The sequence below is a fragment of the Choristoneura fumiferana genome, chromosome Z (genome assembly GCF_025370935.1).
Source record: "Choristoneura fumiferana chromosome Z, NRCan_CFum_1, whole genome shotgun sequence".
Taxonomy (NCBI): domain Eukaryota; kingdom Metazoa; phylum Arthropoda; class Insecta; order Lepidoptera; family Tortricidae; genus Choristoneura; species Choristoneura fumiferana.
The window spans coordinates 39,258,341-39,283,024 of NC_133472.1; the positions used below are offsets into that span (position 1 = coordinate 39,258,341).

Consider the following 24,684-nt stretch of genomic DNA (forward strand, 5'->3'; position numbering starts at 1 on the left):
GCACTTCAAATATCTGGCATTCCGCAAAAAGAGACAACCATTTTAATTTCTTTTTTGATTGCTTAAACTTATTGTATCTAAAGAAAGTCAGAAAATCAGTCTCAGTAGGCGAATTCAAAAATTAGAATTTTTCCTCACAAACAAAAAAAAATATTGACTACAGACTTAAAAGCTACCTCTGAAAGAATTATAATAATGATATACTTAAGTGACAGGAAATAGACGAAAAAAAAAACAAAATTAGGTTAAATTACTTTATTGACTCATAAAATGTACCTTAAGATTATTACAACAAAGTCGACATTCTAACAACATAAACTAAGTACAAAATGATTAACAAACTACGAAATGACTCGCTTGCATCGCTCAACATCGCTTTTAAAACCAATACAATAAAAATGCAAAGAATATAACCTTTAACTATGATAGATATATTATTTATACATAAAAAGATTAATAAAAAGATTGTATATACTTTGTAAGGTTTAAGTTGGGCCCCATTAACACTGGAAAAGAAGTGCAACATAATTTAAAAAATGTGCCAGTCTTATTTCTACCATCCTTAAAAAAACAATCATTCAAAATTACATTTGATAAATAAGATAAAATACAGGTTCATCAATTTCAGGAATGTATAAATACGACAAATATAAATATACTTAAGTATACTGAAAAATCAGCGGAGAGCTATTTGAGTCTAACGGATTTGAATGAACTAGACGGAAAGTGTGGAACTTTATGACAGAGTTACTGTATAGTGAATAGAAAGAGGAAAATATGTAGCTCCGTGTAACTTCTGCTATGGCCAAGACTTAGATCACTCTCGGTACTTTACTCATTTGCTTAATGTGTGTGCGGAACAATATCTACCGCTTTAAATATGTAAACTAAACGTAAGAGATAATGAGAGAAAATAAGTGAAAGTAACGTATGAAATAATGAAGTCATGACGGTGAGCAGCCACAAAAGCAAACAAACCATTCTAGTAATATGTAAACAGTACGGTAAAACCGCTGTCGACTCATCGTGAATGCTTTCATTTTACACTATGTTCAGGAAATTATTGGGTGTGGCAACATTTTCATGAGGCGTTTTCCACGTTTAAGCTCTATTACAAAGTCATCCACATTTTCAGTCAACATTCTTCGCGACACACGGTTTAGAGTTCGTCGTGCTTGGGGCCAGAGAACTCTTCATGGCTGATAAAACCATTTTTGTCCTTGTCCTCATGCTGGAAGATCTCTTCGACCAACTTGTCGTGGCTTTCGAGCATGTTCTTGATATCTTCGCTCATTTCACCGTTCTCGGGCGCTGTCATCTGTTTCTTTAGATACTCGCTGACCTGAAGAAATAAACGGAAAACGGTTGTCATTTGATGAAAAGTTCGGTTTAATTAGTATGGACTATGGACTCGCACCAACACGATTTCTGTGCCAAATTACGTAACTCAAACTCCATCGGTTGAGATTTTATCCCGATCCCGAGGATATTATGTATACGGATAAAAAGCAGCCTATGTGTTGTTCCAGATGTCAGTTATCTGCGTATCAAATTTCATGCAAAACCGGTCCAGCTGTTTTAGCGTGAATGAGAAACAATCATACACACACACGCACTCACGTACATTCGCCAACAGTTTTTCATATTGTTTATTGTACTGAGACGACATTCCTTATACCACGAAGTTCGATTGTACTGTCCCGCTCAAGCTAACAGTATTTAATAGGTGTGAAAGGGACGACGACACGATACGAACTTCAAATTTTTGAGTAGCCTTCCTGGGTTACCTCTACAAAATTCGAAAATCGGAGTTCGTGTCGTACCGTCCCTTTCACTCGCGTATTAAATGACATAAGCGTCAGCGGGACGGCAACATACGGAGTTCGAGTTTTGCACTTCGTGGTATGGGGCCTGGCCCTAAGTTCAATGGGACGGTCACGCTAATAGTATTTATTGGAAGAGTAAGAGGGACGGTATGATACGAACTTCAAATTTCGAACTAGCCAAGGTTTCAAAACTTCAGTTGCACGGAGAAAAATGAATCAGGTAAGACGAAACTGAATCGCCAACAGAATGGAACCTTTTCTTACTCAATTTCACTTCTTTTTTTTTATTCGACTGTATAGCAAACGAGCAAGTGGGTCTGCTGATGGTAAGATCACTACCGCCCAAAAACATCTGCAACAACAGGGGTATTGCAGATTTTGTTGCCAACCTAGAGGCCTAAGATGGGATACCTCAAGTGCCAGTAATTTCACCGGCTGTCTTACTCTCCACGTCGAAACACAACAGTGCAAGCAAGATGGTGGTAGCAATCCGGGCAGACCTTGCAAAAGGTCCTAATACCTGCAAAATGTTGGAAGTACGGAATGTCAGCATGACTTTTGCAGCGAAATGGTTCCGAGGCTACGGTTCAGTTTCTTCGATACCTTTCACAAAGGAATACGCAGCGACATTACATCCCAAAAAAACTGTTCAGTAATTTTCCGATAAGAGTACGACTTCATAAATGGATTTTACTGCAATTCTAAATCCCAAAGGGTGTTAAATGAACTCAATACAGATTACAGTCGTTCTGGGGATACGTAATGTAAATGCACGTTATATTTACACAGCATTTATTCGGGTATTTTCACTTTAAGAGCGTTTATACGTGCTGAGCTGGCAACGTTGCATTTTTCTTAGATGTTCTCGATTATTCCAATCGATTATTCGAATATTGAATGAAAATTAAAATTGTGGTCTGATAGAACTGTTCTTAACATATAAGTTAATGTGTCTACTGCAATAATTATGCGTGATAGACGACTTTTATTTTCTTTAAAAATCGTTAATAACATGATAACATGAATTCGTTTTTAAAGAACTTATCTATTAAGAAGAATTCTATCAGACCACATTTTTAATTTTCATTCAATTTTTATGGAATAATCGAGGAAAACTAACAAAAATGCAACGTTGCCAGCTCAGCAGGTATAAACACTCCTACCTACCTGTACCTATTACACCGTATCATACATGACCGTAACAGCAGGGCTACTACGAAACTCGAAACTCGGAGTTCGTGTCGTGCGGTCCCTCTGACAGTTATACTATTTAATACGAGAGCGAGATATATTATATATATGCAATAAGTCACATAAATGACAAAAAGTTACTCTTTTTTATTAATCAATAGTGCTAATGATTCTGAATAAGAAGAACCCACAGTTACCTAATTCTGGAAAGGTATTTAAAGTAAAAATTCCCATTTTATTAAAAGTAAAATATTAATAGTGGTTTGTTTTGTTAATAGAGGACTGAAAATTAAATTACTGAAGAGAATCATGCCATGCGTCTGAAAAATTAGAAAATATTTTCAAGCAAAAATAAAGTTTTTCCAAAAGGATTTTTAATGTTATGTAAACGTCGACATATCCGACTGATTCTGGCGTTTACTTAACAGAAGAGCTATATAGCTACGACTGTGCGACACATGTGTTTACATGCAGAATGAGCCCTCACCTTCAATCGCGAAGTTAATGCTAAAGCATTTTGCGTATGTTGGTTGGTGCTAGTAGGATTTACGTAGAAATGGATGAGGGCTGGTTCTGTACGAACACATACGTGTTGCACAAACGTAGCTATATTGCATGAGTGGTAGCGGAGGATCAAGATAAAAAAAAGTTTAAGGCGATGTCGCTAGGGCGTCCCAGTGACGTATATAATATTGCTTTCCGTATTCAGTACGTCCCCCTATGGCGGGACGACTATAAACGTACGTACTATATAAGGTTAGCCACACGGTTTACGCACTTAAGGCCCAACACACACGGTGTAACGCAACGCAAAGTTTCAAACCGGTTGCGCCATGTGCGGTCTCTCATATGGAGTCATGGCATAAACTCAAAAGTAACTAGAACTAATTGATCGGAGAGAACTAAAATAATTTCTTTGCTCACCCGCGACCTTATGAATCTTATGGTATCTGAGTCTATGCAAGATATGCGTGTTCATGCAGTTCCTCCACCTCCACACTGTAAGAAGTAAGACTGTGAGCTCTGACTGAGCTCTGGTTGAGATCGAAACGCGTCAGTGTATTGTGGTGGTGGTGATAGATGGGTTTGTGTGATTTGTGTGTGTTCTGACAGTGTGGTGGTGGAGGACCTGCATGAACACGCATATCTTGCATAAACTTAGCTATCATAAGGTCGCGGGTGAGCAAAGAAATTCTTTGAGTTCATTGATATGATCCTCCGCAAAGTAACGCCTGATTCAATAAATTAAGTAACTAGAAGTTGCAGTTTCGTTGCAGTTGCGTTTCACCGTGTGTCGTCCCAGCCAATATACGTCCCACTGCTGGGCACAGGCCTCCTCTCAGAACAAGAGGGCTTGGGCCATAGTTCCCACGCGGGCCCAGTGCGGATTGGGAACTTCGCACGCACCATTGAATCGCTTCGCAGGTTTGTGCAGGTTTCCTCACGATGTTTTCCTTCACCGCAAAGCTCGTGGTAAATTTCAAATGTAATTCCGCACATGAATTTCGAAAAACTCAGAGGTGCGAGCCGGGGTTCGAACCCACGACCCTCTGCTTGAGAGGCGATAGGTCAAACCACTAGGCCACCACGGTTTTCCCGTGTGTGCTGAGCCTAAAACATATCGACGAATTCAAACACATGACGCTCCCCGGACGTTGAGTATACTAAATTAACCTAACTCGTCCCAACAAGGGAACGTAGAATACGGAATGCAATATACGCGTCCCGGTGGGTTATATACCGTGATATTTTTGAGTTCCGTTAACTTTCAGAGAACAGTCAACAAGTCTAACGAAGTTAATTTCCTTAAGATACCAGTGGCCTAACAGTTACTGTTTTAAATATACCTAATCAAGAATCAAGATGATTTTTTTATGCGCAGTAAAACAGTGGAAAGGTACTTATTTTGTGATTTTTTAATGTCCGTAACTAATACACTCATATTATTTGAAGCAAACGAAGGTTAAAAAGTTTCGCGTCAATATCGCTTGTCAGTTTGTAAACAATGACTGTGAAACTATTTATTATGTGTACGAAAAAAAAAACAAATATTTTTACAAGCTTTTATTGTTTCACCTGTCCCGTTGTCTGTCTGTCTGTAGTCAAATCTTGTAAGTTAAATTTGACCAACTTCCATTACTCGGATTGACTTAAAAGTTGGCATACTTACTTATGTAAATTGCGTGACAATAAATAATCTGGTAGTGACATCCTGGTAGTCCGGCCAGGATCGTCTCCGCAGGACGGAATTCTTCAACGGTTAATGGCATCGACTTGAAATTTGGTATGCAAATGTAGTTACGGTGACCATGCAAGTAAAGCCGACAAAAAGTACAGTCCGCAAAAAAAGCTAGTAACATATTAAAAATGAAATTTTTACCAAAAACTTTTTTTTGTTTGACCGTTAGGTTAATAACCAGGTTGTTTCTATCAATGAACTCAGCCGAAGTTAACGGAAATAAAAAACACAGTGTATAAAGCCTTAAAGTGTAGGACCACCTCTAAGCCCAGACCAATCACCATCCAACTGGACCTGCACCGGTCACTGACCTCCTCTCTGGACAGTTCCTGGTCACCATCTGTGTCCATGGTTTGGAAGGCTAACTCGATACTCACTTCTTCGCGCGACAGCAACTTGTCCTGATCAGCGTCGATTTCTTTGAAGACGTTGGTGGTTGGTGGAGAGTCACCAATGTTGATGAGTTCCACCTCAAAGTGGAGGGTGGCGCCACCGGGGATTACATTGCCGGCACCACGGTCTCCGTAACCCAGGGAAGCAGGGATGGTCAACTTGCGCTTCTCACCTGGAACAGGAAGGTGGAACAGATGAATAAGTATAACCTAACCTAACTAACGCTGCGTTTCCACCAAAGATGTGTGAGGGATGTGTTTTTGAACCAATAGAAACGCTTCATTTACCTATCCTCGCACAGCATATCTCTGGTGGAAACAGCTGAGCGGAGCGAGGCGAGGTAGATGAAACGTTTCATTGGTTCATGAAAAACAGGTTTTGCAGGTGGTAGGAGCTTGTGCAAGGTCCGCCCGGATTGCTACCACCATCTTGCTCGCTTATCCTGCCGTGAAGCAGCAGTGCTTGCACTGTTGTGTTTCGGCGTGGAGAGTAAGACAGCCGGTGAAATTACTGGCACTTGAGGTATCCCATCTTAGGCTTCTAGGTTGGCAACGCGTCTGCAATACCCCTGGTGTTGCAGATATTTATGGGCGGTGGTTATCTCTTACCATCAGGAGACCCACTTGCTCGTTTGCCATCCAGTCGAATAAAATAAAATAAAAACTCGCAACACACCCTCGCACATCTCTGGTGGAATCGCTGTTTAACCAAAATTCTATCAATCATATATTCAATTCTAGCACTGAAAGAACTAATACTTATATTACAAATCGTTACTACTTTTGAAAAGTTTGTACCTCAAAATCGATAATATTCTGATGTTGCCATATTGAATTGAGATACGAGTTTTTTCAAAGCATCGACGAAATGGTCCCCATTATGGGGGAATCTATAGAATTCATTCACTCACCCACACACATGTCGAGCAGACCCTGGTCCCAGCCCTTGATTACTTGTCCGACACCAATCTGGAAGGTGAAAGGCTGGTCGCGGTCGAAGCTGAAAACAAAAATACGATTAATTATAACACTATGTCAATAAAGGTCGCTGGATTGACATAAATCAACGAGAATCCTTCAGGCGTAAAGGATTCCACCAATGGAGAGTGGTACCTAATTACCTACATATTCCCACCGGCTTACCCAATATTTACTAAATAGGACAACAGGATATTCAGGATTTGAATGATGTAATGTAAGCAAACCGTGGTGGCCTAGTGGTTTGAAATCCGTGCTGGCCTAGTGGTTTGACCTATCGCCTCTCAAGCAGAGGGTCGTAGGTTCAAACCCCGGCTCGCACCTCTGAGTTTTTCGAAATTACATTTGATATTTACCACGAGCTTTGCGGTGAAGGAAAACATCGTGAGGAAACCTGCACAAACCTGCGAAGCAATTTAATGGTGCGTGTGAAGTTCCCAATCCGCACTGGGCCCGCGTGGGAACTATGGCCCAAGCCCTCTTGTTCTGAGAGGAGGCCTGTGCCCAGCAGTGGGACGTATATAGGCTGGGATGGAATGTAAGCAATCTTGTCTTCGGCTTTACCACGGAAATATATTTACATCTGACGCTACGCCATTGATACTACGTAATAAGTTTCTGGTAAAATAAGTTTTTGGTAAAAAAATCATTTTTATACAAGCTTTTTTTGCTAACTGTACTTTTTGTTGACTGTACTTGTATTGTCACTCAAACAACATTTGCATAGCAAATTTCAAGTCGATGCTAATAACCGTTGAAGAGTTTCGTCCTGCGACGACGATCCTGGCCGGACTACCAGGATGTCACTACCAGATTATTGTGTATTCACGCAATTTACATAAGTATACCAAATTTCAAGTTAATCCAACTACTAGAAGTTGGTCTTATTTAACTTGCAAGATTTGATTACAGACAGACAGACAACGGGACGGGTGAAACTAAATAAAAGCTTGTAATAATAAATAGTAGATTGTACAACAAGAGCATAAAACGAGCCATTTTACCCAAGTCGTTCGTTCGAGCCGGTACGGCAAGGGTGGATAGACACGTCGAGGGGAGAATGGGTTAAATGCTCGAGTTTTACAGTTCTTTTCACTTAGTTTGCGAGTATTTGCGAGGAAATGAAATAGCAAAAATGGAAACAATTTTTCACTTTCTATGTACCTACCTTTTATTTTTCATGCATTGTTATTTAATTGTTTATTTTTTAGTTTTATGATTTATTTTGATTGATATGATTGATCTTTGGTTTCATGTAAATTAAAAATTATTAAAAAAATATGTTTTTTTTTTCTTTGTTGCTGTTGACACCTGATTACCTCGGTATTAGACGAAGATTTTACTTGCACTAGAGCATAAAAGTCATTTTATGTCGCCTAGATCTTGCATAAATACCAAGTTTCCGAGTATGAGAAGTGAAAAACCTTTTTCCGCACTAGGTGCGCGTGGGTAACTATGCCCAAGCCCTCATTCTGAAGTGAGGCCTGTGTCAGGGCACATTCTCTACCTCACTAAACATCCTGAACAGTTTCACATAAATATTTTATTCATAACCATACCACCTTCAATGATTAATGTTCCTAAACTTCCTAAATGTGACCAGTACGATGCTCTCGCCTAAATAATTGTACCCATACCTACCCACGAAGCAAAACTAACGATGAATGACGGAGATAATCAATACATTAAATGAACTTAACAATTCTGCAGACTGGAAATAGCCATAGATGTATGGACTTTAGTGCAGAGCCGGAGAACGAGAACAGGATGGTAGTAAGTATATCAAACTTACAAGGAAAATTATAACGACTAATTTTGCTTTTTCTTAGACTAATAGCAGCCTAAGGTATAAAATATACCTAAACTTAGAAGATTGCGAACAAAATACAAAATTCATACAAAAATATTACTACATTTTATCGTAATCGCTACGGAACCCTATCTTGGGAGTGTTCGACACGCTCTTGACCGTTTTTTATTATTTTTCCTCTTGTTGAAGATAATATCCAGTTATAATTCCATGACGTTTATGTTGTGTGACACTTTTTAGGAGGGAGCGTGACGTCACTGCCCCCGCTCCCGAACTTTGACGAGCTTTTTTCTTCTGCATTAAATCTGAATATCGAAAATTGAAATATTGATAGTTAAAATATCGACGGTCAAAATATCGAACCAGGAACCTAACCTACTTTCGATATTTTGACCTTCGACTTTTTAACTTTAGATATATTAATTGTCGATATTCAGATACGTCCCCGTCAGACAGACGGATGGAAAGTGTAGCGATATTAATAGGGTTCCATCAATTATCCTTTGGTCCATGCCCAAACCCTGAAAACATGATAATATGTCAGTAAATTTACCAACTATGCCACGCGCCATATAAATCTGCCCAAAAGTTCATTACTTAATACTCAGTTTTGACGCGTTTTTGAGATACATTTTTATGCGACGTCTTTACGTTACTCCCGGATTGTGTTCGAATTCGAATCGCTTAACGGTATAGTGCCTATTTAATTATTGGAATTATGCCTTTATAGTTTTTGTGGTACTAGTCGTGGCAATGAACTTTTAGGCAAAGTTAGGCGGCGGAAGGTATATCAATATATTTCACTGTAACACAGTCGCGTAACGTCACGTAAATATGGGAAAGTGCTTCCCTGTAACAAGATTATCTATCCGTTGTCCGCACAACTACATCAAACCAGAACATAAACATTAATGGGTGCACCAAACACTGCGCGAACAATGGCTTATGTAATAGAGTTATTCTACGTGCCGATTTATCTGATGCGACGGTCACTGGCGGAGATATACGACTAGTGACCATTATGGAGCTAACCTAAGCTAAATTTATCGGTTCGCCGAATAAGTTTTGTCAGAGATAACGCTTGCTCGAAGTGACTATTGGCAGACACTGATTTTTACCAAAAAACGTACGAAATAAGTAAGGTGTTGCTTAAAAATCAACTTTCATAAAGTCATTGTCTCACCCCGCCATTGGGTTCTAGGTAGTTTTTTTAAAACTAATTTTAGGGGTCGCTACCAGCTATGAAAGTTTTGAAAACACAAAGTTCACAGGAACATTTTTTTTTATTAATCTATACTAATATTATAAATACGAAACGGAGCGACGGATCGACGTGATTTTTGGCATAGAGATTAGTTTATGGGCCAACGTTTCAGGTTCTATTTCTATTGGCTACGAAATTTAACCAAACATTCATGTACCTAACTTTGTTCTATCCCTGAGATTCATTAAGTAGGACGTAGGTACACAAAAAAGGCGAAGCCGATGTGTGAAAATGAAACCTAGGTACGAGTATATGAAAAAAATTAGCAGATGGTAGGACCTTGTGTAAGGTCCGTCCAGATTGCTACTACCATCTTGCTCGCTAATCCTGCCGTGAAGCAGCAGTGCTTACACTGTTGTGTTTCGGCGTGGAGAGTAAGACAGCCGGTGAAATTACTGGCACTTGAGGTATCCCATCTTAGGCCTCTAGGTTGGCAACGCATCTGCAATATCCCTGGTGTTGCAGATGTTTATGAGCGGTGGTGATCCCTTACCATCAGGAGACCCACTTGCTCGTTCCAGTCGAATAAAAAAAAACTCATTCCAATAAATCCGACTTCCTTCCTATTGAAGAGTTTCAGCATTATCTTATGATTATGAATTCTATCCTATCCAGCTATTAATAAAATGAAATAATTGAAATTCGAACAGCAAAATTCAAACGAAATAACAAAAGACGTAGCAAGAATAAAATGTCATTTAAAAAGCGCAGTTCGCCTAACAATTATGTCAATGGCTGTTTCAGCCAGGACTTTATTTTCCATGAAACATAATCATAAGTTGCAGCCTCATGCATTAGGGAATCGTGTACAGTGCAGTAGCACTCAAGCTTAGGAGTCTTGGCACCTTTGCGGGCTTTGCTCGCAACATTAATTTAGCTTCTTCATTCCTAGTACCTATTCAAAATGTAGGAACATTACAGAATTCATAATTCGTACAATCTAATGAAGAGTCGTAAAGGTAGCTTTCAGAAGGACCTCCGAACAAAGTACCTATCTGTAACTAAAAGCTACAGGTAACTAGAAAAAAGTCACTAATTTATCTTTAGAAATAAGCCTACAAATAAAATGTTTCTTTTAAATCCAAATGTTGGTAAATTGTGGAAAACTGACAAAAAAAAACGTAGAAGGTATAGTAGTCTCTGACGTAATCCCAATAGTCGCTAATTTGGCAACACTGGCTTCATATATAGATGAAAAACTTAAGTAAATGACCTGTTGTATGTATTAGTGCACAAAATTAATTATAGAGCTTAAATCAATTTTAAACGAAAATATAATTTGGAACGTCAATTTGTTTATACTGTTAATTTGTCCGTACACGCTACTACTATGCATTAACTTATGTTTTTCCCCTAAAGTTGTTTAACAGCATTGATACTTTGAAGAGAGACTTAGACTGAAGCGCACCGACCGACCGACACGACCTATTACGAAACCAAGTTGTTTGTTAAATTACGAGAGTACATTTGCGCAATCGCAGTGATTCATTGGAACGAGGATTTGTAACGGTGTTTTTCATCACACTTGCTCGTAAACAGTGTCGTAACATGCAGGCTACCTTAGTTGCAACCCCCCAAATAAAACCCTCGACCTTAATGTGCTTGTCATGAAACCCGTGGTCGGTAAATGAGTCATTGCGCGTACACATTTTCTTGTCATGAAGCCCAAGGTCGGTAAATGAGTTGGTGCCCGTACTGATGGCGCTGCGCCGTGCCCGGCGCGCGCTCCTGCAGCAGTACTACATGGTCTACAACATGCACATGCACGTTGCGGCGCATGCCGAGGGAGGTAGAGGGCGGCGCTGCCAAGAGCACAGCCTAAGGTATCGCCAATATTTGGAACAATAATATTTTTTCTTTTACAAATATAAAATTTTACTTGCAAATGTGATGAAAAACATTGTATGTCTGCGACTTCGGGCTTCTAATAGACTCTCGTTCGTAATTCCTTATTTACCGCCCTTAAGACACAATGTACTATTACGTAACGTAAATAAAATATTGATAGTTTACAATACAACTTACACGTAGAAATACGCACAATAAGTAAGAAGGGCATCAAATGGGGATCTGTTAATACAATACAATGAATCTTAACTGTAGACCAACACAAAGTAAGCAGTAGGTACTTACAGGAAACACAAGTACCCATATATTGAGATTTTCCAACGTAAGCAATAGTCGGCTTTATAGCTTCAGAGCGATCTCTTCCAGACAACCCTTACAAGAGACAGAAGTAAAAAATAGATGTTAATACATTTGAATACACAAACTGATATGTGATTAATAGTTAATAATGATTAGACACATTTGACATAGTTGTATACAAGTGATTATGACGCATGACACTGCGTCGAAAATAATCACGGTCTACGAGTACCTGTATCCCGTAACAAATGTGTGTCCAAACAATCAGATAAAGAAGAACATGCTGGAACAAGATCTAACATTGTGTCAAGCCCTTACGTTAGAAACAAAGGGTGTTATAAAATTAATGCGGAATATTTCGGCAGATGATCGATTTATTTCGGCTAAACACCGATAGGTTTTTGTTGGAATTATCGGTGCAAAATGTATTCACGCTTATCACACGGTACAATTTGAACATCGAGTATAAAACACACTTGTCACATAAATCAAAAATCCCGAAAAATATTTACACTGGTGTCTAGTCAAACTAATCCAACCACCTGCTGATATATTCTCGAATATAAATCTGTTCCACCCATCAAAACGCTCAGGCGCACGCCGCGGGTAACACGCATTCACATCAAATACAAGCGCTACTGCAATAGGGTAGGGACCAGTTCATTCAAAGAACAGGGACTATTCATATCTATTGCGGAAATATTGAGTATTCAAGGCAATTCATAGACAATTTAATGTTTTGTTTCCCGCTGAAACGTTTCTAAAAAGAGGTTTACAATAAGGATTAATGTCTTCTAGGTTAAATAGTATCAAAACATCATAAAAAACCTCTTATTTATTTTTAAGAATCAGGTCTGTCGTATGTCGTCGATTTTGTAATCTTAAACAACTTTCTTAACAGAATTCCTCCCGATCCCGAACTAAGTGCTCTCTGTTTACGGGTAATTCATAACCATAACATAACCCCCTGTATGCTCCCTTCGTGAATCAACTATTGGCTCTGTGCACGACATCAGAGCCACCTAGCGTCCGCAACTTTTATGGCTCTGATGCTCTGACGTTTTGAAATTTCATGGCGACCTATCACGTAACAAACCTATAACGTATTAATTTATAATACAAAATTACTGTTATACCGTGATTTAGGTGGACAAAAGGTTGTGAATTCATTTTTGGTCATTAAAATTAAATGAGGTAAGTAAAATTTATTCAAAAAGTGTTTTATTTTTGTTATGTCAGGGTTTGTTTACTTCATGTTTAGTTGTACTTTTACTGTAAACGAAAAGATAAAGCTATCTTATTGGTTTCTTTGAATACTAGTAAAATTATATAATTGTTCTTATATCGCTAGTAATAAATTAAATATCGTTTTCAGATCAAAATGAGTATCATTTTGAAGACCGGTTTTGCGAGTATCACTTAATATAAAATTTCAACCACAAACCGTTTCATAAGGAAAATTGTTGCTGGACATGTCCGAGATGTAGAGGAATTAAGAACAAAACAGGGACAGTGTTCAATAATTCAAGCTCGCATCATAACACAAACATCTATTACTAAAATTAGGTAGTTAAAGTCTATTTCTTCTTCTCTTTTAAAATATGGCTTTTCTGTCCTAATTAATAGGACAATTTCGCCAGTGTCAAAGTAAACTCCCTTTGAGAGGGACGTTGTACGGTGGTTGTTGTAGTTTTTGCAACTTGATAGTAAAATCCCAGAAACCACGTGGACACAACTTGCGCATTAAAAAATGTCAGACACGAGAGAAATGTTAGAAATGTTCACTGTTAAGGTTAATCGTCGCATAAAACACTATCAAAATTATAATTCAACTAGCCAAAGAAACAGAAATAGCAAAATTAGATATTGTCTACATCCGCCATGTTCGAATGCTACAAATCGAATCTACAAATTGCTTTGTTAATGACAGATTCATATGATTATGATAGATGACAGATGACAGAGCCAGAACTATTTCTACTCTTGGCCACCATGAGCGCTGCAATAGATTTCATTACCACTACTCACTAGTACTTCGCACCCTCCCAATAGGAATAAAAGCACAGAATAAGTAATAGGACAAGTGCAGAAGCTTCTCTGCCGTAAAAAATCTACTTTTAGGCATAGGAAGTAAGAACTTTATGTTTCCCTGTGAGTATGACAGATGGCACAGCCAGAACTATTTCTACTTTTGGCCACCATGAGCGCTGCGATAGTACTTCGCACCGTCCCAATAGGTATAACCTAACCAACAGAAATATGGAAATGTTGATGACGATTAAATACTTGCAACCATTAAACTCCACGGGGCAATAACAGCAACAAGAATTTACACATTTAAGGCCACAGGTCACAATCGAAAGCGGCAGGTGACGCCGGTGGTGACGCAAGAGTGCATGGGATTGCATAAGCCGCATCTTAGTGAAAGTTGCAGACGTTGCAGTCGTATGCATGGTAGCTAGGTGTAAATGCGCAAGTTCGAATACACTGATGACCTTAGAACCACTTTCCGTTCAAACTTGAACGAAGAATTAGCCAGTATTTTTGTTAGCCGACTTCCCGAAGGAGGGTTATGTTTTTGCTGGTCAGTAGCTATAGCTGTGAAACGTATGATTGGTAAAGCTAGCAGAAATTTTTATAAAACAAATTGAACCGACTACAAAAAACCATGAAAATAATTTTCTACCAGTCTGAAGTCGGTCGGTGCGAGCCAGCAGGAGTGGACCTATAGTCATCTACCTCACCTACGCACTTTTATTGGGCTTCAATCACTCCTGCTGGCTCGTGCTGAGGCACCGACCGACTTCAGATTGGTAGGAAATAATTTTTATGGTTTTTTTGTAGTCGGTTCTATTTGTTTTATATTTTTTTCACGCTTTTTAGTGTAAATAATCTAAGATACAATAGTTAAATATCAACTGCTCGTCACCATTTACGAAAGATTGCTTTTTCCGATGCTGAGACGTTCATTATTAAGGAGTCCTGGTGCTTCATCTCACACTATTTCAAAAAGTTCACTTTTCTTAAATGCACACTTTCCCAAAAGGTACACTTTCCCAACTGGGGCACTTTTTCGAAAGTGCACTATTTCAAAAAGAGCCTAGAGAAAGTGTACGTTTCGGGAAAGTGGGTTTTTCAAGCCTGACCCAACTCATTTACCATCCTCAAGTCAATACGGTGGAGCGTATCAACCAGACTAGAAATGTTCAGTTCACCCATTTATATTGCAATACGCTATTTGACTATTTTGTATATGTTTTATAAATTAAAACTGCACAATGCCTGTTATCGAATAGAAAAACAATTTTTAAGCTACCTTTCCAAATAACAAAGTTATAAAGGTTTGAAATTCAAGATTAGACAGAGAAAGACATACTGGCATGTGACGTCACACGCCAGTACCGCCATACTTGCTGCATAGAGAAAAACGTTTGAGAAAGAGACAGGTATATAGATTTTTCAAAAAATCACTATTAATCTAATTTTCAACCGATTTAAATTTTCTCTTCGCTCAACACTATCTGCATATCTATATTTGCATAATAATATTAAGATATGGCAAAATCAGGAGTTGTCAAATACCGTATTGTCATGTCGGCGCCGCAGTTCTTGGAGTTGAGTTACCAAGACATTGGCAAGAACGCAATCCCCGAGGCGCGGGCCGGCAGTAAACCCGCTCTGCAGCGTTGACGTTCCTATCTCCACAAATTAAATATACATGGCATCGGAAAAGACACTCGGCATAAACGGGACCGTTACAGCGCCGTTTTAAACTCCAGGCTTTTGTTGCTGTTCGGAGTCAATGTGTCGGTAGGTTAGGTATGATTAACTTCTCTTTGACAAAACCGCTTAGAAACAGGCGGGCGAATATTCAGCGTTTTTGCAGCGTTTTTTTGTCATAAATGTTTTCGCAGGTGTTATAAAAAGAGGTAACGCCTGACCAGAAATATATAACTATTCGCCATGTTGCGGAATTTCATTGGAACTAATTTCTTACACTGGCAATAATTTTAATGATTGTCAGTGTCACTGCGGCGGTTTCTTTGAACAATAACAAAAATGTCCCAAAACGATTAGTAGTCATCAACGGATCATTGTAAATAATGTTTAAGCTGAAAAAAAAAAACGCTTGGGGCACTACGAAACCTTTCCAAATTAACATCAGAGCTAGCGTTGTAGTTGTAGAGATTTTCCAATTTTGGAATAGGCCCTCTGAACTGTTGCCATATAAATAAGAACAATAGCGCCCTCTTGACAATAGTCATATATTTTTGGTTTACCTTTAATAATGCCCAGGGTTAATTTTTTATGAAAAATTAAGACAATATCGATGATGAATTTAGCGTGATTAAATCTTGTTACTCGTCTTTCCGTGATGTGCCAATAAAAGAGGGACGCTAATGACGTTTGACAGAGCGGCCAAAACGCTCGAATATTCGCCCAGGCACTCTTAATAACCCAACCAGCTTAGAATAGTCAGAAAACCCCTGTCATTGTCATTTCTAACTTCAATATCTCAAAAACGGTGTATCGATTTTTATCAAATGAAAAAAAAAAATGAAAAAATTATTTATTACCAAAAACAGAGACAATTATAAACATTAATTCGGCGACACCCACACTAGGCAGAGCCTGTATCGTGGGAGTCAAAACATACAGGGTTACCGTTAAAAGTGCGCACACAGAACTCCCGCAAGAAACTAGCTTTCACGAAAAAACCGCATCGAAATCGGTCCATTCATGTGAGAGCTACGCTGCTACGGAAAGCGTCAAAATTAAAACACTCCTCTTTTTGCGTCGGAGGTTAAAAACAAGCTTCCTACCTACCATGGATATCTAGTTTTTACCTGTTTTCCGGTTACCATCTTACTTCTGAAAATGGTCCTCGTTTCTTACCTGTAAGAAAAGACAAAGTTTTAGGAAACATAAAGGGTATGCACATAAAGTAAAATAGCCGGTGGGAATTTGTAAAATTTTTGATTCTTTATACCTTATCTAAACTTAAATAATAAGACGTATTTCCTATAATACCTGTAAATATTTTAATCCGTCATTGATCTATCACGTTGTCCAATGGAAATTAATCTAATCCTAAAATCCTACTTTCATCCTTTTCCTACAATACTAGTGAAAAGAAGACGCACTGCTACCACGAAGATGGTATACCAAATTCATACCTCAATTGGCGAAGTAATTTTTATCTAGAGTGCGTCTCTTTTATTCGGCATATCTTTAGAAAGGGAGAGGGACTCGCCGATCGACAAATAATAAAAACGCAGGGCTATGCGTACAGCGGCGCGCCATGATTGAAATTTATGGTATAAGGATAATACAGAGATTATTTCGCTCAAACGCCGAGTTAATATAGCTTGGCTACTATAAACAATGAATTATTTTTGCTTTATACAAAAAAAATAACCGTTACAAATATGACGCGGTTTTGACGTTACAGTGCATGTTAATTTTCAGTCTTGTTCGTATAGTCTAAACAGACAACTAAGAAAAAAAATCAAAGAGATGTTTGTAGTTTGTGTGTAATATTGAACATTATATGGTTATCATAAAATTATTATTACCATCCCTAGGGATAATATCACGTTAATCACAATATATCTGATGAGAATGTCATACTCGTACCTTATTTTTGACAGGCTTAATAAATGAGTAGGCTCTCAATTCGTCAGACAATAACAAAAGTCTGAAATATTTTTTCACACCTCTCGTTAACAGAAAAGTTACTTTTTCTCTCTGACGAGAGGGATCAAAGTGTTACTTTTCTGTTCAAGGCTTTTCTAAGTGTTTATGTGCAGGTTTTTAATGACCGCTTTTCGTATTGGGTTCTTAATAGTCTACTCTCGGGCTCCGTGACAATGTCTCGAACTAGGTTAGCATCGGTAGAAAGTCCTGTCGTCACGACGCGATTGAAAGTGCGATGATAAGTGACCTTTATTATACCGGTTGTGCCGAAACAGGTAACGGTATTGGTGCTTTCTTACTCCGCATATTAGGGAAGGTTTAATGCATAGTGGACAGCACGTAGAATCTAAAATCATGTTTCCCTCTTGCTCGTTTGAGACAAATGTGAGCAGGAGAGTAATATGGTTTTGGGCTCTACTTTCGAGCTGTTTACTATACCTACAATAGCTGGATTTCATTTATTTGTCAAACGGCGTGTTAGTAAATGTTATGTTGAATTGCCTTTTTTTTCCTTTTACCTACTCTTCTTGGTAGTTTTAAATAGTAAGGCCAGATATAGGACAAGCCTTTAGCCAATTCTTCAAATTATAATATAAGTACCTACCTGGGCGACCGAGCTCCGCTAGGGCTAAAACTCTGTAACAACAGTTTTCCCAGAGATAAGACCAAGTTGGATCGATTTTTCATCCCCAAAAAGCCCTACATACCAAATTTCATCGATTACCCAATTTTCAGTCGTTTCTGAGATTCTGATTATATATATAATATAAGTATATACAAGAATTGCTCGTTTAAAGGTGTTAGATGTCACAGCGTAATTGCTTTTATCTTGTATTCTTGTTGTTGTAAAAAAGTGGTAGGCACAGCATTACTCGTGGATTATTCATACTTCTGCTAACTTTATATTTTAAATTTATGTCATATCTGTATATTTATTTAGCTTTTAATAACCATGCTATACTTACAAATAAGCAACAAACATGCCAAACAAATAGCAATCCTTAAAGTCCTTGGAAAGTATATGAAAAACAGTTAATATATTGAAACAAACCGGCACGTTGGACTTATTTAAACTTGCATTTCATAGCGAATTCTATTTCAGAATTGTAATTAAATATACGGCCGCGTTTCGAGCGCAGACTGTGAAATGCCTTTCCTCATTTAAGCCGGTTTAATTTGGATTTTCATATGGGTATAAATGGTAAATTAAAAAAAAAAACAAAACGCTATCGAGTTCAGAACACAAAGACACAAAGATAACGCCCGTTGAATTTTTAACACAGTGGTTAGTGCTGGAACCAGATGCTACCGTATAGTCGCAGAACGCAGATATATACCGCAAAATTTAATATTTATAGCTGGCAACACACCTTGTTTTTGCTACGATGAGACATTGCGCGGGCAACATTTTCCCGGACGTCTATTTGATAACCTTCGGTTTGTTTCGAGTGTAATTGAATTCTTTATTTGTTTCTCTAAAGTCGTTCCAGCGAATGGACTTGCTGCGTTTCCCACGAAATAGTTTCTCAAAGGTCCCATGCAGCTCTTTGTCTTCTATTTCACCTTTATTTGTGTGTTACTTTTATTTACATATCTGTGCCAAAAATTTGCTTCACCAAACAGTTATTCACTGTTACCTTAAATGAGCTCCCAATATTTCGACGCATTAGCGTCATGGGCCCTCTTATTGGCAATTTAACAATTGACTATTATTTGGTAATGACGAAATATCGACAACACTAACAATTAATAGGTAAATAAAAAAAAAAAATGTTTATTAAAGGTAACCTTATTAACATTCAATGAATATCCAGCGGCCCCACACTAGGCAATGCCTGTCACGTGGCGGCCTGATTCGGTTTTAAAATAAATAAACAATTGGGAAAAATTACTTAGTATTAGCCGATTACATAAAGTGAAATATAAGGCTTTTAAACATATATATAAGAACTTAGCTATCAGTTTAAAGAAGAAGAGATAAAGCAAAAATGCATGTATTGTGTGTGTGTGTGTGTGTGTGTGTGTGTGTGTGCGTGTGTGTGTGTGTGTGTGTGTGTATGTGTGTGTGAGTGTGTGTGTGTGTGTGTGTGGTTGAGAGGTAAGTCAGGCTACAGAATTAGAAGACATCAGAGAAGCTATGTTACGATCTTTAGGTAATACTAGTATGCATGGGAGGACAGGAAAAAAGAATATAGACACAGACAGGTGGATTGAGTTAGATTGAGTGTCTTTCTCTTAACATATTATTTGAGATGGTTAATACTTTCTTCTGTTCAAGGTGGTTCAAGCTTCATTATCGAACACACTACGAGTAACCGACTGTCAACGAATGGTCAATGAGTGGCTGATCCACGATTGAAACCGCTGCATTTCTTTAGTTTAAAAACAACGCACAAACTTGAAACAAAAGCTGTCGTAAGACTATAATCACTGCGTGGTCAAACCCGATTAGTCAAAATAATTGACTGTCGATAAAAGAATAATGTAAAAGTTTAAAATCGAAGTTTTTACGAATGATTAGATCGAGTTATTGGGCTTAACCACACAACCCCTACCTGCCAGCATCCATCAGACAAAGCGGTGTGCCCACGGTGTGCCGGACTGAACGAGGTCCAAATTGCAGACATGAACAGCAAATAGCCGTGAAATGAGGTTGTCTTTCGAAAATTGAAATCAGCTTCTGACGAATTTTCAAATGGAATAGTATTTCCCGTTTGACGTTTAGCGACAATCTTGACAAAGAGCTGCATTTACGATTGGTGCTAAAATATAAAGCCAGAAGGGAATGAGATTAAAGAGTCAACTATTTACAGATATATCTCGTTATGAATAACGTGTTTCCATCGGGATAAGTCAGACCTCAATCGAAGTAAGACGGCACCCGTATTGTCAATCAATTATTGTGTTAAATGAGGACATTTTCATATCCATTTAATATGGAACTTTATTATTTGGTGCCAAATGTAAAACGGTTGTACGATGGGTACTGAAGCTAATGAGGGCTAAAAGACAGGTGAAATATCGCTAGATGGCGTTAGTATCGTGAGGTTTTTTTGGACGTTACGGTCTTGCTTGCGATTGGCTCATTTGGTTATTAGCCAATTGAAAGCAAGAGAAGTAACGTCAAATATAAAAAACCCAGTTCTAGAACACTCGTCGTCACACGTCTTGTTTATTTTTTATTTCATACTTTTTGGATACTTATTTCTGTGAAAACGGTAAATAAAAAAACATGACTTGTTATATAGAAAAAATGCTTTTTCTCAAAAATGTCCGTAAATGTTGTCATTATTCTTTACATATCAGAAGGTGAAGTGCATAGTTTATGGTCAGCGAAAAATTAAAAAGTTAAAAAGATTGCAGGCGCGCTAGCTCGACAATAATGAATTAGCGCGCCTGCAATCAGTCACAAATTTTTTTAAAAGTTAAAAAGGCCATGGAAATGTTGGCACAAGTCGTATACAGCCAAATTTAATGGGCGGTATCAGATATTTTGTTGGAACTTCGGACTTTTTTTATTGGGTCTGAAACAGCTTGTAGTGTTTTTCGGTGGAAAATACACCTGTAGTTTATTTTTAATGAAAAAAGGTGGGAAAGCATAAGAAAAATAATTTAAATAAAATTAAATGTTATGATATATTTTGAGAAAAAGTTTAGTCTATTTCAGAATTATTCATCATTTTTGAGAAAAGCTTTATATTAGTCTCGGCTGGAATAGCAATTGCTGGCTTCGTATTAGTTAAACGGACTCGCAAGCTCGTCCGTTTAATACTCATACTCAGCCAGCAATTGCCTACTTCCAGGCCACGACAATAATCTACTATTATTATACGATCTATGTAATCTGTTTTTAAATCCATTAATTTTGATACCCTACCTACTCGATAGGTTTGAATAAAAAAATTTTTTTGAAGACTCAATTTGGCGCCAAAAATCCGCCATTTTAACTATTTAAGAATTTCATGTACCCTATACCCAGTGTCATTCGCATCATTTAGACGAATCCAATGACGTATCATTTATCAAACTCGGTTCAGCCGTTGAGTAGTTACGAGAGGACATAGGAATAGAGTTGAATAGACATACTTACATACATACGGGTGAAACATATAACTCTCCTTCGCAGCCGGGTAAAAAAACTCATGATACTAACGCCATCTAGCGATATTTCGCCTGTCTTTTAGCCCTCATTAAGATAGCACTATAAATACGAACTTTTCCGATAAAATACGATAGAAAACCATTACGCACTACATCTGTAACATTTAAAGATTAACCCCCTTATTCATAAACGACAATCAAACCTATTTTAGTTAAAATGCCGCTAAAATTCGTTTGTCCTTATCTGTCACTTCGACATTTGTATTTGTTAGAAAGGGACAAAGCATAACATAGGCTTGTTAAGTTTTATGAATAAGGGGGTTAATTTTTAATACAATCTACTTTTTATTTTTTATTGCTAGTTGACCTTGCGATTGGCTTATCGTTCTTTAACCAATCACGAGCAAACGTCAAACGGTGCTCACGATACTAACGCCATCTAGCGATATTTCGCCTCAGTGAAAACCCTCATTGTATAAAATTCGACTTGAAAGATTTGATTTCATATACATCCATAGATACCTGCCTCGACAGGTGAAACTAAACATGAGCTTGTTAAAGTGTTCCCGTCCCGTTTCAGCCATAAAAAGACTAATGCCTGGTGACAGAAGCCATCAGACGCTCTGGCGGCATTGTAAATCGTCAAATTACGTAAAATTCAGCTCTCCGCTTGTTAAAACACACAATAAACTCGGACGACACTTGTATAAGTTGTGTAATATGTAAATATTTTTAAGTAAATACCAATCAGCCACAATTGTATTCATGTGATGTAATGCATAAAATAGCACTAGTAAACGGTTACCTATGACGTAAATTGTGATATGAAGTGACGCAAGAGTTTGAATCAATTGTTCCATTAATGTAGCTTGATTTTTAATGTTTTTCATTTTGAGAAACGCACGTTTTAAATATTCAATTTTTTTACAGCGAGTGTCGCGCATTTTGATAAAACGGATAAAACAAGGTAGAACTAATTAAGTAGCCAACAATATACTCGTACTTACAATGAATAATAGTGTAACTTGTAAATAAACTATTAGACACAAATAGTGAAGAAATAATATAAATGCTTATTAAAATGAAAACGAAAGACTATATTTTCTACATTAGATACATAAACAATGGTTAAAAAATACACTTTAATAATGTTTTCACCTCAGCACCTCAAACAGGCCGGTTTTGCTATGAGAAATCAGTGAGCAAAATCGCATTTTGATGAAAATTTGTATGTGTCACACGATACCAAAGTTTTTTTGCATCTCGTGTGTTTCAATCCCTTGCTGTTCTCAGGATTCTAAACTAGAATCACTCGCTGACGTTCGTGATTCAATTATGGAATCCTTCGCTTACTCGTGATTCAAAATCAGTACTCGCAACAAAAAACAACTTTGCTCTCTTGTTGCACAAATAACTATTGTGCTGTGCATTTGTAGCATTTTCAATTTACACGTGTTCGACTGTGTATTGTGTAAGAGTTGAAATTATAGAAATACTGCAGCGCCACCTATTTAACATCTTTCGAGGGACACTTTTGAATAGACACCCTTCCTTGTACACTTCATACCAAAGCCTAGCTTAGCATGCACGTTTAAAGAGTTCCATAAAAGAAAATAGGTGGGTAGGTATATGATATGGTACACTTTGTCATAGCGCCGTATAAATATTTTCTACCATACATTGTACGTCGTTTGCCGGGGCATGTCCTTTTTGTCAATAACAGCGTTACCAACGAAGACAGGACAAAGCTCCTTGTACATGGACAATCCATTTTATAAATAGTTTGAAAAATTCTAACGTGCTTTGATAGTCTTTAGTGTTTTAAGGCTATTGTGTACTTTGTGAAAGAAACTACGACAAATAGAGATAAGTCTTATCCTACTAAGACCCTTATTCTAGTAGCATGCAAGCAGAGAGGGGCATTAGTCGAAAATGTTTTTATCAGTATTCCAATAAACAATGACTCAAAACAATATTCGCGAATATAAATCATTTGTCATTTAAGGGTATTTCTCCACTAATTGGAAAATTTGAACACCATAAATACAGTATTGTGCAGGTAGACCTATACAAATGTATGCACGAATGTCAATCTTGGGGAGGGCTATATTTTTGCGCCGTTTGGTGTTAAGACCCTAGGGCCGTGGGGGCCAGCGCACGCGATATCGCGAAAGAGATCCGTGCGCCTCATTGATGTTTCAGGTGACTAGAGGGCTGGCAGCTATTTTGGGCAAAGGATTAGCCTTGCGATACAACGCGGGAATGCTGCCAGCCTTCTGGGCACAATGAACAGCGACGGTGACCTAGGAGGGATTTTTTATTTATAGGTTAGGCTAGGTTATATTATATATTTTTTGTACATAGTCATATTTTTAAATGTTTAATGTATTGTGTTTTATTGCTTTTTGTTATAAATAAATAAAGGAAAGTAAAAAAATAAATCTTATCAATTACTTTTATAATATCAGGCAACAGGGTAGACTAATGTTTTTGTATTCTTGGGAGAATGATTGATTAAAAATATTAATAAAATGACATGCATACTACTGAAATACTACTTTATTATCATCAATGGTGTAATCATCTTTTTAAGTTCAATAGAGAAATCATGCTAAATTGTAAAACATGGCTAATATTATCTGATACTTATCAAATTCTGGGTTGGGGATATGTCAGGGGACTGTTTTTTGGGGTGTTTTATACGGTTGTTATTTATTTATTATTTAATTCGGTACACAGATACAGAGTTTATAGCGGAAAATTGCGTTCCCGCGAGATAGCGATAAACAAATTCTACGCGAACGAAGTCGCGGGTAACGGCTAGTCCATATCCATACTAATATTATATATGCGAAAGTGAGTGTGTTTGTATTTTTGTCCGTCTTTCACGTCGAAACGGAGCGACGGATCGACGTGATTTTTGGCATAGAGATAGTTTATGGGCCAGAGAGTGACATAGGCTACTTTTTATCCCGGAAAATGCACAGTTCCCGAGGGAACAGCGCGCGATAACCGAATTCCACGCGGGCGAAGCCGAG

At 37.8% G+C, this 24,684-nt stretch overlaps 1 protein-coding gene across 2 annotated transcripts in view; it reads right to left on the minus strand.

Annotated features, from left to right (window-relative positions):
* Nucleotides 1–240: 240 nt before the first annotated feature.
* Nucleotides 241–24,684, minus strand: part of Fkbp14 (peptidyl-prolyl cis-trans isomerase Fkb14) — a 68,393-nt gene continuing 43,949 nt past the window's right edge. The window contains exons 2-4 of one of the 2 annotated variants that reach the window (XM_074099669.1): nucleotides 6,560–6,648; nucleotides 5,568–5,821; nucleotides 241–1,342 (exon numbers count right to left, since the gene is read on the minus strand). In XM_074099669.1, the coding sequence (XP_073955770.1) occupies nucleotides 1,160–1,342; nucleotides 5,568–5,821; nucleotides 6,560–6,648 (526 nt within the window). In that variant the 3' untranslated portion in view covers nucleotides 241–1,159. The remainder of the gene's footprint in view (nucleotides 1,343–5,567; nucleotides 5,822–6,559; nucleotides 6,649–24,684) is intronic. The other variant, XM_074099678.1, reaches the window with a different exon arrangement.